Source organism: Mus musculus, chromosome 6, assembly GCF_000001635.26.
Source record: "Mus musculus strain C57BL/6J chromosome 6, GRCm38.p6 C57BL/6J".
Lineage (NCBI taxonomy): Eukaryota > Metazoa > Chordata > Mammalia > Rodentia > Muridae > Mus > Mus musculus.
In genome coordinates, this window is record NC_000072.6 from 70,840,811 (window position 1) to 70,857,053 (window position 16,243).

Sequence of the window (16,243 nt, forward strand, 5' to 3'; positions counted from 1 at the left end):
ACAAACCATTTACATCATTTACAGATAGCGAGCAGGCTCCCAGCTCATTAGCTTTCATTAATAGCCTTCTTCATACCCTGATCACTTTGTGAAAAATTTACAAAACCAGGAAGACAGTCTCCACTAACATAGAAACATCAGCTCATTTTAAGTGGGCTGTTATAAGCTGTTTAAGAATCGTTTTTCAACTGATGCTAGTTTTCTGGCAACTTCCTCATGTCATTTGTTATAATCTATCACATATTTTTGAGTGAGCAATTAGTCAACTAATTGGGTTGAGGTTTTTTAAAAAAAAATCTGCTTTATGTTTCAAAATAATTTTTCTCCATGGATGCCTCCTAATCTCTGCATTCAGAGTGGCAAGCCGAGCTGTTTCTATGTCCTCAGACAGTCTAGGATATTGCTTCCACAACCCCCCTCTATCCTTCTTTCCACTTGTTTATTTCCTCTTCATCCTGGAGTATTTATTGATTCATCCGATAAATACTCGTTAAATGCTTAGTTCAACTACTTGAACTTAAAGCTGCATTGGTGAGCAAATGATCAGAAACCTTACATGCAAATAGAGGTACTCGGGCAATTGACATAAAAATAGTACACGCAGCATTTAAGTCCAAGAGAAATAAAGCAGAAAGAACATAGGGAATGAGGCTGTAAGGATTTCAGTTCAAATATGGTGGACAGGAGGTGCCTCGTTGGGAAGGTAATATAACTTTGAATAGCATGAAAACACATCTTGTGGGTGTCCAGATGTTTTATATTGAACTCTGTCCCTCCCCACTACATCTGTATGCTGAAATCCTAACCCCTAGTATCTCAGAACACAATTTGGATGTAAGAGCTCCCAGGATATGATTAAGTTAACCTGAAACCCCAGTGTGGGTTCTAATCCAGTATAGCTAATGTTTTACCAAGAATAAAAAGAAAGGAAGGAGAAGTTGCAAAGTGTTTAAAAGTGTGCATTGCTCTTGCACAGGACAATACTTTGGTTCCCAGCATTCACATCAAGCAGCTCAGAACCACCTGTACCTCCAGCTCCGGGGATCATATGCCTTCTTCTGACCTCCACAGGCACTGCGTGCGCTCACACATACAAACCTACACAGAGACCCACATACACACATTTTAAAAATAATTAAAGTGAAAATTTTCACATTAAAATTTACACACACACATAAATAAATAAATAAATAAATAAATAAATAAATAAATAAAATGGTATTCTCCCCGCTCCAATTCCTCCTCACCTCCTACTCACCCAACTTCAGGTTTTCTTTCTAAAATAAAAACAAAAACAGGAGGGAAAAAAAACACCAAAAATTAAAGCAGACAAGCAAACTGGAAAAAAATTAAGATAAAGACCTCTAAAACAAAACAAAAAGCACAAAAAATTAGCATATGCTTTGTCTTAACCAGGTAAGTACTCCTAGGCATGGGCCCACCCTGGAGTGTGGCTGATGTACTACCCAGTGAAACTCCATTGGAGAAAACTAATTTTCCCTTTCCCAGCAGTTATCTTGCAAATAGTGTCTTGCTTAGGGGCGGGACTTTGTATCCACCGACCACTGTCAGTGCTGGGTTTTGGTCTGGTTCCAGCCTGTGCAGATCTTTTGTATGCTGTCAGTTTCTGTTGAGTCCATGTACACATTAGTGGCACCGATGTTCTGGGAGTGGCCAATCACTTTTTGATTGGATTTAAGGCCCACTCCATAAGGTAGAACCCATAGCTGATGCTGACATTGTAGTGAAAACCTGAAACTAGACAGTCACATACTTAGGGGCAAATCTACTATTATTATTGTTATAAGGACATAGCAATAAAGCGACTACTGATGACATATTGCTATATCGTCAGTAGAGCACCATTCACCCTCATCAGAGAAGCGGCTTCTTGCAATAAAGACAGAAATTAACAAAGAGATCCTCAACTGAACAATATACAGAAAGTTGGGTACTCTGGAGCTCTCAGTCCTAAATAGGATATCTGTATCAAACCTCTCCCCACAAGGCTGTGTTTTGCACAGAAAAGATGGGAAGATTGTCAGAGTCATAGGTAGCAGGTAACTCCAAGGGAAGAGTTTCTTCCAGACACAACAGTACCAGTATACATACGAGCTTAAAATGGAATCTTTAAAAATAAATAAAAAGAGAAAGGGACCATATGAGCAGAGGAAAGTTCACATGAAGAAGCAATAGAGTAGCCATCTAACAAACCAAAAGGGGCCTCAGAAGAACTCGATTCTGATGGCTCCCGATGGAGGAATTCTAGCCTCTAGAACACATATGCTAGAGGGAATTTGCTATGACAGCCCTGGAGAATTAATATACAGGGCAAGAACTTCCGGTCCTTGGCTTTCATCCTAAGCAACACAGGGTAAGTTGAAGGTCATATCCTGCCCTGTAGGGAAGCAGGAAAACAAGGGACAAAATGTCTCATAGAGGAAAGGCTGAGTTCCACAGTGGAGGACACTTAGGAGGAAAAACGGGACTCCTCTTCGAATTTATTAAAACCATGTGAGTGAATCAGAGCAATCTGGGTGGAGCTGAGGAATACTAATGCCTGTGCAGTGTGTGTGAGATGAGAGAGGACAGGAAGACAAGGCGCTTTAGAGATTTGTTGTACAGAAGAGAGAAGGAATGTGGTGAGAACTAAAGGGAGAAATGGGTTTATAGGGATTGGGGCTGAGTGGAAATTAAGTGTGCTTCATGCAGATGGAGACCAGCGTACACAAACTGCCAACATCATTAAAAATCTTCCCAGTGTTTGGTTGGTGTTCTGAGTACACTGCTGAAGGATGCAACTTCTTACTCTTCCACACACCAGCTCTGAAATCTTCAGGGTATTCGCAACTACTTTAAGAGAATTTTAAACGCTTTGGTCAAACATTTGAACCTTCCCCACTTTGGTCGTTGTCGTTCTATTTCTCCTGAGGGCAGTGTAAAGCATGCCAAACCAACCGGGAGACTTAATAAATTTTTGTGACTGTGTGACCTTGTGCAGATTACTTCAAGTGCGCCAGGCCTGGGATCCTCCTTTATAAACAGGTTAAGAGGCGTTCCGGGCGCTCTGGGTTATCTGTTCTACAGATCACTGTCATCTCTATCAAAGCTGTAATTGTAATTCTTAATACCTTCCTAGCCACAAATTGGGCAACTCCTGAACTTCTAAGGACACATGACCTGTGCAGTCACTTTCCCCCAACTCTCATCCCTTCTTTCCAAATAAATTCGGCTTGGGAATAGCAAAAGCATCTATCCCTTTAAGATCAGCCACCTCCCGGCCACCCGGGACTCCTTTCCACTCTTCTTCCTTTCACAGGGGACGGTCCTCTTCACACTCAGAATCGGCCACGTACTAAGTGCCGCTTCCAACCAATCAAGAAGCAGTTAGCTCAGGCCTTTGAGGAGCATCCACTTTCACCAATAATCTCCAAGCTTTTCCCAGCGCCTCACTTTGAGGGGCGAGGCCAATCAGGGAATGGACCAATCCGTTCCAGAAGTGGCATTAGGGAACTGAAATGATTCACCAATCGCCTAAGAAGACTCTGGGGAGGGGCATTTCTCATTGGCCGTCGTTCCCGGAAAAGGGCCGGACTGCCACAGGGAAAACTACAATTTGATTGGTAGGTATAATGTTGACAACAAGGAACGCGTCTGCCTGGCTCGGAGTGGCAAGGCGCGCAACCAATCGCAGAGCAGACGCACGGAACCCTCGCTCAATGGGCGATGTCTGCACAAGGCTGTCACTCAGGTGGCAGTGGCTGAGACGTGGCCGGGCAGCTCTGCTGCTGCGGCGCGAAGTCGAGAGGCGGCGGGGTCCGTGGCGCGCGCTCGCAGTGCTCCGAGGCTCCGAGCGGCGAGACGGGCGGGCGCCGACGGCAGGGTCTCCATGCCCGCGCGTGGGGCGGGCCGCTGATGGAGCGCGCCACCCGGCCCGGGCCGCGCGCGCTGCTGCTGCTTCTGTTCCTGCTGCTGGGCTGCGCGGCGGGGATCTCGGCGGTCGCGCCCGCCCGCAGTTTGCTTGCTCCCGCGTCGGAGACAGTGTTTGGCTTAGGGGCAGCGGCCGCCCCGACTTCGGCCGCGCGGGTGCCTGCGGTGGCAACGGCCGAAGTGACCGTGGAGGACGCCGAGGCATTGCCGGCTGCCGCTGGCGAACCGGAGTCACGCGCGACGGAGCCCGATGACGACGTGGAACTGCGGCCTCGCGGCAGGTGAGAGGTTGGGAACTAGGGTCGGGGCACCTCTCGCAGGGATGCGAGTGACTGCGGACAAAGCAGAGAGCCGCGACACCTTCCTGTCCCACTCTGAGCGCCTGCCTGGTCCTGGCTGTGGGAGGGCAACAGCATCTTTAAAGGAGGATGAGGGATGCCTGGAGAATGCAACACCCGGCTTAGGGAAGAAAGTCACTTCCCCGCTTTCATTGTTTTCGGGCTTTAACCATATGCACTTTACACTCCCATTCCCAAATACTTGACTCGTTCTGTCCTGATTCTGTTGCGACAGGTAAAACGACTTTCAAAAGAGATGCCTACATTTATCCTTCAAATACAAGTCTGTTGTGGCTCCTGGTCGAGGGTTTTGATTTTCTGTTTCTCTAATTGAGATATGCGGGAACACCTGCATCAGAATTACCAGGGGGATGCTGGTTAAATGGACAGTTTTCTAGGCTCCGCCCCGGTTTTACTAAACCAGACCTTTTCTGGGTAAGAACAAGCACTCTCAAGAGCTCCGAACACACTTAGAGGTTAAAGTTTAAGGAGTGTGCTTGGGTTCTTTTATCCTAGCAGCTTTTTGATATTTAAAGGGGGTTAGCATAGTTTATTTCAGTTGGATTTCTTAGCCTTATAAACATACAAATTCAAGAGACAAGTTTTAAAGCAATTTTCAAAGTCTGCACAGAATGTAAAATACTTTAATAAAGTATTTTTCAGATAGCATGTGTGGAGAAAGTGGCACTATTTAATAGAAAGAATGCTAAAAGAGCATTAGGTAAATTAAGAGCTGCATCTAAATTAGAACATATCTAAGTTTGTAACATAGTAGTTATAGATTATAAAAAGTATCAGAACCTTGATCTAGGTACCCAGTGATTACCAGAAATAAACAGGGCAAGCCCTAAAATTCTCCATACACCATTTGAATAGTTATATTTAAGAATGTTTAAGTAATAAAGAATACAATTTCATCTATTTGCGAATGTATGAACTCTCCTAGATGAGTGAAACAGCTGTGAAGAGTAAATTACACGAAGTAGAGAGAACTATTCTGTTTTCCTTAGAACACACACCTGCAGCAGCAGGGACTTTCTAAAGCTGAGCAGAACCCCTGGGGTTATGGAGGTAGAGCAGGAAGCCTCTGCTCTTGGAAGGAATACGCAGTCAATCCAGCAATCGGGATGAAGCAGAAGGTCCTAACTGTAGGGCGGTTCAAATGAACAGTAGAAAGCAGTACAAAGGAACTGTCATGGGTGATGCACAGTTTGCTGGTGTATGCTGTGTAAGGCAAGGGATGAGGTAGGTTTATAGATAAGAAATGGCTGTGACAGAATGATTTGGTTCTTAAAAATGGGTAGAATTCTGATAGATGGTGGACTTAAGACAGCAAGAAGAATGGGGGTTGGAAATTATATTGAGACCATTTTGGGGAGCGTGTGTGCGTGTGTGCGTGTGTGTGTGTGTGTGTGTGTGTGTGTATTCTTCGCCTAACAGCATTATCACTTGGAACCACGTTAGACCTCCAGAATCAAGTACCTCCCAACCTACTAAGCACCTGCCTTGTAATAGATCACTGTGTGATTTATATACACATTAGTCTGAGAAATCTTAATCTTGAATGGTCAGGTCTATTTCTCTAGCAACAAGGTTTACTGAAACAAGGTAAAGATACTAGTATTATATTCCATTACTTGGGACTAATATGAGAGATAGTTGAAGCAAAATCTTAGTTCCTAGCAAGTGAGTTGGTTCTTCATCTCTTGATACAGCTGTATAAAGATCAAGAGTTAGTGGCCAGAAAATGATAGCAAACAGGAACATCAAGAGGCTTAGAGAATCTGGGAAGAAAAGGTAAGGGATGTTGGTCCTGATGCCTCAGAGATTTAGGTCATCCAGATTGATGCTTGCCAGGAAGATGGACATGAAAGACTTCAGCTAAAGGGAAGGCAGACAGATAGCTACAGTTATAAAGCAGAGAAGGTGCCCACAAGAAAGCCCCAGGAAATCTTATAGACAGCAGCAACATAGCTGACTAGGTTGGAGTATAGGACTGAGTCTGGAAAATTTTGGTGATGAGCACACTTAATAGTTTCATTAAACCAAGGAAGTAAGTTGCAAAGGGTAAGAATTACTCTCTTTCTGAATCACTCCCGACTTTCCTTCCTGGTAGTTTACCAGGAGGGAGCCTGTATGGACAGGTTGGAAATGAAAGGAAGGAAGGATAAGATACAGAGAAGCCATGGGAGGTAGGAGGCTTGCTGTGAGATCTGAGTTACAAAGGGCAGCAAAGGATTGCTTGTCAATCAGGAGGACCACTTTCCTCCTGCTCAGACACAAGTGAAAATAGAGGAGGTGTGTTGGGAGGAGAGAGTGTGTGGTCCCTGTTAACAGTAGTGTGGAGTCTGCAGAGTGTGAATGAGTGAGAAGTCATGGGCAAGCGGGTCCACAGGAGCTAAGTAGTCAGCGTTCTACCTAAGTGCTCTTCACAAGCCAAAAATCTGAAAATATTAGTTCCATAATAATAGAACAATATCCTGTTTGTTTCAAGGGGAGGGCTAGAGGGGCAGAGCTGAGTTAACCAAGCGTTGATTACAAACAGCTGTGAAGAACTCTGAAGCTTGCAGAAGGGGGTGAGGGGTGGCTGCTTTTTTGTGCCTTGTCTTTTGATGATTAGCCTTAGCAAGATGGGACCTACTGAGACTCAGTTCTCTCTTGTGATTGGCTTTCATCCACCTTACCTGGTGCCTGAATGTTGACTCTGTCTCAGGCATGTGACTGGCTGGATAAACACCCTTTTTCCAAAAAATGTAAACTTGTTTTTCCAGTAGCAGTCTCAGAAAGTTTTCTTCTAAACTTTAGACTGGTAAATGGTATTTCCCCACCCCACCCCCCACTGAGAAAATTAGGACAAACGCCTCAATCACACACTTAACTATGGATACTGTTGTGTTACCAGCTCGACTTCCAACATGTGTTAATAAATTGCCAAGTGTTACTCAGGGTTCCTGCAGTAGGTTAGGCCTGCAATTCCTTACTTGCTTCCTGCAGTGAGTTTGGCCTACAAAATGTTATTTGCTTCCTGAAGTGGGTTGGGCCCAGGGAAGTGTTACTTGGGGTTTCTGCAGTGGATCATTTATCTTCACACTGAAGACATGTTGAAGGTACAAAGAACTAATTTAGTCTTGCTTGTCATACTCATTGCAAAGTGTATTTCCTTTTTCCTTGCTTGGTCTCTATACTTCCTAACAAAAGAATTACTAAAGTTGATATTTCCTGGCGTCTTGATACACTGTGCACCTGCTGTCAGAAGTTTTTGGCTTGAAATAACATTAAACATTTTTTGCAAATATAAGATGATTTAATTCCTCTTTATTTCTCTTTCATTTGTCTTTCCCCAGACTGAGCTGATAGGAACCAAAGGTGCAGAAAGCTGGTTTCCTCAGATGTTCGAATTCATAATATTTTGTTTGTTGTCTTAAACCCCACTGGGCCTTTAAATGATATAGCATCTCCAAATACTGTGTTGAAAGAGAGCATTGTTACCCATGTAGGCCTGTCAGGGTTCACTCTTCCACCCTGGACCCTGGAGGTTAACCAAAAACTTGATTTAAAGAAGAACTTATAAGTAACTTTGCAAACAAGTTACTACCAAACTAAACTTACCTGGGGCCAGTAAATGGACTGTCCTTCCTCTCTGTAGTTTCCTTCGACTTGACTGATGCCTAGACTGAATATCTGTGACAGCCACGAGGCTGTCCTTGATCTGACCTCAGCTCTGTGTGTTCATTTTACCAAAGGGACCTGTCTGTCAGTTGCTGTGAGCAGCCATTAGAACATGGCTCCTCAATACCTGGCGGCATCTCCACCTGTTTTTTTTCTTTTCCTTTCTTCTTTTCTTTAATGAAAGCGGTATACATACATAGTATATGTACCTATCTATACGGATTGTTTAAAACGTTTTGGGGGACCATCAGTAGCATGAAAGAGGCCCAGAGGTGAGTCCAAAACACCAAAACAAGCAAACAAAGAAAGAAAACCTATTTAAGACTACAGTAACAAATGATAGAGAACTTGTAAGTTACAGGAGTAAATATGTAGTTTTAAACTATCCTGTTCTATTTGTGAGTAAATCTTTTGAGTAAATTGTTTCATTGTATAATATGGAAATACCTTTTAACTTGCAAACTTTATATGCCCCAGCACAGGGGAACGCTGGGGCCAAAAAGTGGGAGTGGGTAGGGGAGTTGGGGGGAGGGTATGGGGGACTTTTGGGATAGCATTGGAAATGTAAATGAGGAAAATACCTAATTAAAAAAAATAAAAATTAAAAAAAAAAAAAGGAAATACCTTTTACTTTCTTCAAGTAGCCCAAGTTGGCCTTGAACTCATGATCTTCTGACCTACACCATCTAAATACTGAGCTTTTTTTTTTTTTTTTAAAGACAAAGTGTTGCAGTGTAGCCCAGGCTGGCCCAAGTTTTTGAGCCTCCAGATTCCCTATTGGCAGGATTATAGGCATCTGCCACCATTGTTTGGAAAATGTTTCCATCTTTAAAAGGACTCTCTGTTACTCTTGTTTCCTGTAAATTTGCTTAAGCTTCTTCAAGGTCTAGCTGATATCCCAAAACAATTGAGTGAAGTTGACAGCTTTGGGCATTCTGTTTGTTTTCGTTTGAGGCTTGGCTGTTCTTATGATATGCCTAAATACAGGAAGCTTGGTTAAATGGTTTCTTTAGTAGATGAGGACTAGGAAGTCAAAGCCAGACAGCACTAGTTGTTTGTTTGTTTGTTTATGAGAACATACACTTCCTCTATTGAAAGTGTGTTTTGGTAGAAAATTCTTGGCCCCAAAAACAGATATATCAAATCACATTCTCATGTTTGTGAAGTATGCTTACTAGAAGGAAATAAATAGAAAATATTAAAGTAAGCAGTTGTTAATCTGTAATTATTCAATCCAGATAATGCCCTCTGTCACCTGTTAGACTGTCCACAGGAGATAAGACTCCTTTGAAGGAGTTTAGCATCTACCAGAATCCAGCAAACCTAACGGTCTGTGGGTAGATATTCTGAGCAACTTATTCAGAGCCAGGGCTTCTTTAAAATTCAATCAGAGCCGAGGCAATCTGTGCATTCATTTGGCCTCGGGTCATTTCTGTTAAATTGAGGGCGTATTCAAAGTGGTTACAAGATAAATGACACCTTGATGACATTTCTGGAAGAAAAAAGGCTGCATATTATAGTAGAATAATAGGCAGATTTAGAGTTGATAGACTAATAGAGTTGGGAAGCCTGCCCTGTGCTTACCGAGACAAGTTCCATTTCTTTGCATCTTCCTCAGCCTCCCTGCCTGTATGATGTGGATAATGCCTTTATGTCATGCATTTACTTTGTGTAATAAGCATTTCTTTATTTTACAAGGCTAGGTACTGAGAGTAGAGAGAAGCTCAGGGTCTAGCAGAAAAAAAAAAAACTCTGTTTACTGAATTAACTAGATTATGGAGATAGTCAGGCATCCTTATAATGGCGTGAAGGCAAAGAGATTGAGAGTGTCACTGTCATATAATTAAGTCCTTAAATTAAATAAGTGTCAGGGTAAGAGTCTCAGTGGTTGAGAGCACTTGCTGTTCTTGCAGAATTCCCAGGTTTGGTTCCCAGCACCTAAATGGTAGCTCACAACCATCCATAACTCTTAGTTCCAGGTGACCTGATGCCCTCTTCTGACCTCCAGGGGCACCAGGCATGTATATATGGTGCACATACATACATGCAGGCAAAATAAAATAAAATAAAAATTTCTGTCAAAGAAATGTCAAAGACCAGAGAAATGGTTCAGTAGGTAAGATGCCTTGCCACAGAGCCTGACGATTATACTGGATCTCTGGAATCCAGATGAGGTGGCACTTATGAAATCCTTGCATTTCTACATCGAGATGGGATGGGAGACAGGAGAGTTACCGAGATACTTGTAGGTCAGCTAGCCTGGAATACAGTGTCTTGAAGAAACAAGGGAGATCCTGTCCCAAAAATAAGGTGGAAGGAAAGAGCTGATTCCCAAAGTTATCTTGTGATAGCCATATGCACATGCATGTGTATGCTCGCTCTCTCTCTCACTCTCTCTCTCTCTCTCTCTCTCTCTCTCTCTCTCTCACACACACACACACGCACACACACACACACATAAAATAAAAATTTTAATTTAAAAAAGCAGTTCTCTCGGGCACAATAGGCAACAGACTCACTCAAGCAAGGGCACAGTGAGGGTTTACAGTGAATTTAACAAGTTTCTAAGCCTGAGCTCCCAGATCACTATGGATCTGCATAGTGATCTTTGAGATCTGGTGGGAATCTATGGACTATAGAGTTTTTAAGTAATGTAATGTAATGAGACATTTAATAAAACACTAATTAAGAAGCCAAGCCAGATAGCGTATATGTACCTGTAATCCCAGCACTCAGAGGCAGAAGGACCAGGCATTTAGGGCCATCCCCTGCCATATACAGAGGCTATAGGACAGACAAGACAGACACAAAAGAGTGAATTTCTTTGCTTTGAACTCAAATTATGTGAAAGCTTAGAAAGTAACTATAGTTATTGCTTTCCAGAAACCCTTAATATTTAGGTTAGTTTTAATTATTTTCTTTATTTCTTTTTAAAAAAAAATATTTATTTATTTATTTTTCATATGTAGTACACCACTGTAACTGTTTTCACACACCCTGGAAGAGGGCGTCAGATCTCATTACGGATGGTTGTGACCCACCCTGTGGTTGCCGGGATTTGAACTTAGGACCTTCAGAAGAGCAGTCAGTGCTCTTACCCACTGAGCCACTCTCCAGCCCTTTAATTATTTTCTTAAGCTGGGAACAATGCAGGCTACCAAGATGGGTCAGCAGTGAAGGGGCTTGCCACCAACCCTGACTACATGCTCTCCATTCCTCGAACCCACTTGGTGAAAGGAGAGAACCAGCTCCTGTAAGTTGACTTCTGACCTCTACAGTTAAGATCTTGGCACACATAGGCTGCCCCAAACAAACAAAATAAATATTAAAAAAAAAAATAGTCTTAAGCACTTGGCAAATGAAATATTAGCAGACAGGGTGAAAATTGAATGAACAAGGGAACCTTGTTGAAAGGCTGGAAACCCCTGGGGGGTGTGCCTGTTGTCATGGGTTGAGAGAGGTGTGAGGAGAGGGGATTCGAGCTTGGCAGAAGAAAGTACACAGGAGCCAAACTGCAAAGCAGTTGGCACAGCAGAGAAGTTCATCCGAGCTCTCCTCTGGAAGCAAGCTCATCAGAAAAGCAAAGAAATGGTCCAGGGCCAGAAGATACCTCAAGAGAGGCTTTTGAGATGTTTTGATGAACAACGAGTCTGTTCTAGGGCCAGGGCAGAAACAAATGTAAAGGCAGCTTCGGAAATAGAATCAAGAGTTCACAGCTGGGCTGGCGAGGTGGCTCAGCAGGTAAGAGCACTGACTGCTCTTCCGAAGGTCCTGAGTTCAAATCCCAGCAACCACATGGTGGCTCACAACCACCCATAATGAGATCTGATGCCCTCTTCTAGTGTGTCTGAAGTCAGCTACAGTGTACTTATATATAATAATAAATAAATCTTAAAAAAAAAAAGTTCATAGCCATGATCTTAATGTCTCAAGAGGGTGAGAAAGCAGGTGGTGATGTCTGATGGCAAAGTGTTTCAGTGTGAGGAGAGAAGTGGGAGGAAGACATTGGGTAAGAGGTTTGGCTTTCTGAATGCCTGAATTCCTGATAAGGGGTGGAACCTACTGCTGAGCTATGGTAAAAGGGATGGCAAACCATAGGTACCATGAAGGTTTGTTTGGAGAGAAAACTGTAGGCTTTGGTTTTCCAGGAAGAGCATGCAGTACAAACAGAAAGTACTTGCTAGGAAGAGATGAAGGCTGTGGGGATGGCAGATGAGAGTGTACAAAACTGGTCCTCTAGGAAGCAGGGACCTCTGTGGGTCCCTTGATAAGGGGGATGGAATACTGTGAAACCCTTTCTGGAGATAGCTGGAGAGATCTGGGACAGTGCTCACTGGGAATCCCAAACATGCTCTGCTACACTGAAGAAGTTGCAAACCAGGTGGTGGTGGCGCATGCCTTCAGTCCCAGCACTTGGGAGACCGAGGCGGGCGAATTTCTGAGTTGAAGGCCAGATTGGTCTACAGAGTGAGTTCCAGGACAGCCAGGGATACACAGAGAAACCCTGTCTCAAAAAACCAAAAGAGAGAGGGGAAGAAGAAGAAGAAGAGGAGGAGGAGGAGGAGCAGCAGCAGCAGCAGCAGCAGCAGCGCTTTCAGAAGTGGCTCCAGATCATGTTCTAAGGAGTCGTGATTTCTTTGCCTCCTCTGTTGCAAGCCATTTAGCACAGCTGAGCTTAGTGTGAAATTCACCCTGGATATCACGATACATTGTTTTGTGAGCCTTTAATAGTTTGTAGTAATGTTTATGGTCAGGCAGTTTGGGTTATATTGATCTGGATGAAATAACAGGCAGCTCACAGTTGCCTATTAACTTCAGGTCCAGGGGTTACATCAACTTCTCCTGGCCTCCACAAGCGGCACAAACATGTAACCTACACATACAAAACAAACAGACACACATACTACACATAAATAAAAATAAGTCTTTTTGTGGGACAAAGGGTAGGGAGCAGGAATCTGGGTCTCTGTGTAGCCTTGGCTGGCCTCAAACTCAACCGAGGTCTGCCTGCTTCCCAAGTGCTAGGATTAAAGGCATGCACCACTAAGCCCAGCTAAAATTAAATCTTTTTGTTTTGTTTTGTTTTCAAAAAAAGTTTTTAAATAAAATGGAGAGCAACCAAGGAAGACACCAGATGTCACCTTCAGACGTGCACAGGGGACACATATACATGCAAAAATAAATATATAAATAAAAAGTATAAAAGCTCAAGCTGGGTGAAACTGAGGAGAATAAAGGCAGAGCCATGGAGATCTGTACTGGGTCTGACTCCCAAGTGCTACCTGCGAATTCTTTCATTCTTGAATAAGTTAAGGGTTTTCATCATGTTTGAAGTAGTGCATTCATGGGAAGATAAATGTCTTTCTGTTCTCCCTCTTTTCCTCCCTCTGTCCCATGCCTGTGTCACCTCTGTCCCCTTGTTATCCCTGCACTTGGCTTGTAGCAGAGTCTGGCTGCTTGCTTGCTGCTTTCACAGTCAGGGGCATCGAGCATGCATCTCATGACTATAATTGGGTGATCTACAGACCCTTATGTCTGCACTGTCCCGGTGATGCATCTTAATTCCAGCTGTAGCATGAGGAAGGAGCCAAAGTGAGCACTCCTAGTATGTGACAGCCACCTTGTCACACACCCCAGCCTGTAACACAGAACGTTTGATACGGTTTGGTTTGGCTTGGTTTTGAAATACTCACAGAGCACCCATGAGGCTGGGGTGAGGCTCTCTTGACCTTAGTAGTTCTAGACTAGCTTGGACAATAGGTAGAAAGTTTAAAAGGAATTAGACTGGCCCTTTTCTGTGGGTTGTCATCTGGAGTTATGTGGCAAGATTTTTATTTTCACAAATTAAAGACTTACGACTTCAAAGTTTAAAATAAGAAAATTAACACATAATTTGGCACTTACACTTATCTTATGTATTTTTGGGTTTTTAAAGACAGGATTTTTACTTTGTAGCTCAGGCTGGCCTTAAAACTTGGTATGTTGCCCAGGCTGGTTTTCTGGAGATCGTCTGTCTTCTGAGTGCTGGGATCATGGGGTGTGCCAAGATACCTTACAGATTGTACTGCGAGAGACTTCAGATGAGGTTATATTAACTTAGTCCCCTGACTGACTCATAGCTTTGCTTTGTGCGGAACATAGTTACATATATTTGGAATTGGCATGGTCTTTTTACAAGATTTGAAGTTTTTATCTATCTGTTTGTTTTGTGTGTATGTGCTTCTGCAGTGTATGCTGGAGCACCCACGTTTGAAGATCAGTGGCAACCTTCAGGAGTTAACTCTCCCCATAACCATAAAATCAAACTCAGGGTGTTGGGCAGATCATGCAGCATCTTTACCAGCTGAGCCCACCACACCCATGCATGGTTTTGAAAGCTGGCAGATAAGCCCAGGGAATTCCTGCTGTTCCACCAGGAATCAAAAACAGTTCAGCTGAAACCAGTGTTCAAATCTTTCATCCAGTGTACAATTTATAGAGTCTGCTGTGTATCTGGGATGTATGACCCATGCAAAAGAGACACTAACAGTAAGAAAAATCATTCTGTTTGAACATGTGAAGGACTCACAGAGTAGTCTTGACTTTGGATGTATCAACTTTGGTTAGCCAAGAAGCCTGTTAGGTAACTTCATTATAAGACAGACTTGTGTGTCGAGGGGAGAGGCCTAAAGCCAGAGATAAAAAATTGGGAATTCCTGCAGTCAAGTCAAATTCAGTTCCTATCCTCTCATGATGGGAGCTGGCCCAAATGGCTGCCACAGCAAGTTCTGCTGCTCATGGGCCCTGTGTCCCCAGCCCTGGGACCTAGGGATAAGTTTGGTTGCAGACATTGCATGGAAAAAAAAAAAAGAAAAGAAAAAAAAAAAGAAAGAAAGAAAAGAAAAGGGAATTGCCAACACAGATATGTGTTTAAAGCTATGAGACTGGCTGGGATCACCAAAGTAGTTAAACCTAAGGAGAGACTCTTTTAAGTGACTGGAAAGATAAAGAGGAACCAGAAAATGGAACTGAGAAAGAGGATCATAGACGAGTGAAGAAATATTTTTTTCATTTTCAAAATTTTTATAACTACATTCCCCTGTTACCTTTTCTCCCTCCAGTTCTGCACGTCCCTCCCCCCACATACATATACATACAACACAAATATGTAAATACAGCCTGTCCAGTTCATATAAAGTTCGTTCTGGGTGTCAGGGCTGACCACTTCGTATTGGATACACGTGCAGGGCTGAGAGAGCTCTTCCCATTCTCAGCAGTCCCCAGTGGCTTTTTCTTTAGGGTTGAAATCGTTCGCGCTCTCCCCCTTCCGTGTGTCATGTCCACTGTGCAGGCCTTGTTTAGGCAGCCCTGTTGATGAGACTTCAGCGGTGTAGCTTCTCTGACATTTCTAGAGACACAATTTCACAACACACTTCCTGTTCCTCAGATCCTTACTAACTTGCCACTTCGTTTTTGTTTTTGTTTTTGTTTTTGAGACAGGGTTTCTCTGTATAGTCCTGGCTGTCCTGGAACTCACTTTGTAGACCAGGCTGGCCTCGAACTCAGAAATCGCCTCCTTCTGCCTCCCATGTGCTAGGATTAAAGGCGTGCGCCACTACCACCCGACAACTTGCCACTTCTTCTTCTGAAATAATTCCTGAGCCTTATGAGTTATGGTATAGATGTTGTGCTTAGAACTAGGTACCACATGGTCCCATGGTCTCCTGTCCTCTGCATTTTAATTGGTTGTGGTTTTCTGCAATGGTCTCTGCCTGTTGGGTGGGGGTGGGCAGGCTGTGGTGGCACACGCTTTGAATCTCAGATGGATCTCTGTGAGTTTAAAGCCATCCTGGTCTCAGATTGAGTTCCAGGAAATCCAGGGCTACACAAAGAAACCCCGTCTTGAGAAAAAGAAAAAAAAAAATTAGGAAACTAACTAGGCATGGTGGCACATACTTTTAGTCCCAGTATTCAGGAAACAGAAGCAGGTGGGTCTCTGAGTTTGAGACTATCCAAATCTACAGGTTCCTGGACAATCAGGGCGCTATGGCCACTTAGAGAGACCCTGCCTCCATAAGCAAACAAACAAACAAATTAGGAAATATGCTATCTTAGGAACCACATAAAGAGTATGTTTCAAGAATTGGGGTAGGGGAAAGTGTTGTTGGGATGGATACGTAAAGAATAAAAATTAAAAAGAAAAAAAAAGTATGTTTCTCAAAGTACAGGACTGGCCCTGAGTGTCATTGTGAAGTCAGTAGCGAGTCCAGTAAGAACTGCCTTAGTACTCTGTGGGAGTTTGGTTGCAAAAAGAAGTAAGTAAGGGA

General features: G+C 43.3%; 1 protein-coding gene and 1 non-coding gene across 5 annotated transcripts in view; both read left to right on the forward strand.

Annotated features, from left to right (window-relative positions):
- The first annotated feature begins 3,673 nt into the window (after positions 1-3,673).
- The window catches only part of Eif2ak3 (eukaryotic translation initiation factor 2 alpha kinase 3), a 60,758-nt gene continuing 48,188 nt past the window's right edge, over positions 3,674-16,243 (forward strand). For 2 of the 4 annotated variants that reach the window (XM_011241202.3, XM_006505501.2), the window contains exon 1: positions 3,674-4,211. In XM_011241202.3, the coding sequence (XP_011239504.1) occupies positions 3,916-4,211 (296 nt within the window). In that variant the 5' untranslated portion in view covers positions 3,674-3,915. The remainder of the gene's footprint in view (positions 4,212-16,243) is intronic. The other 2 variants (NM_010121.3, NM_001313918.1) reach the window with 1 other exon arrangement.
- On the forward strand, positions 14,634-14,769 carry Gm23346. Its single transcript, XR_003956582.1, has one exon. It is a non-coding gene; the product is annotated as a small nucleolar RNA SNORA5 (small nucleolar RNA).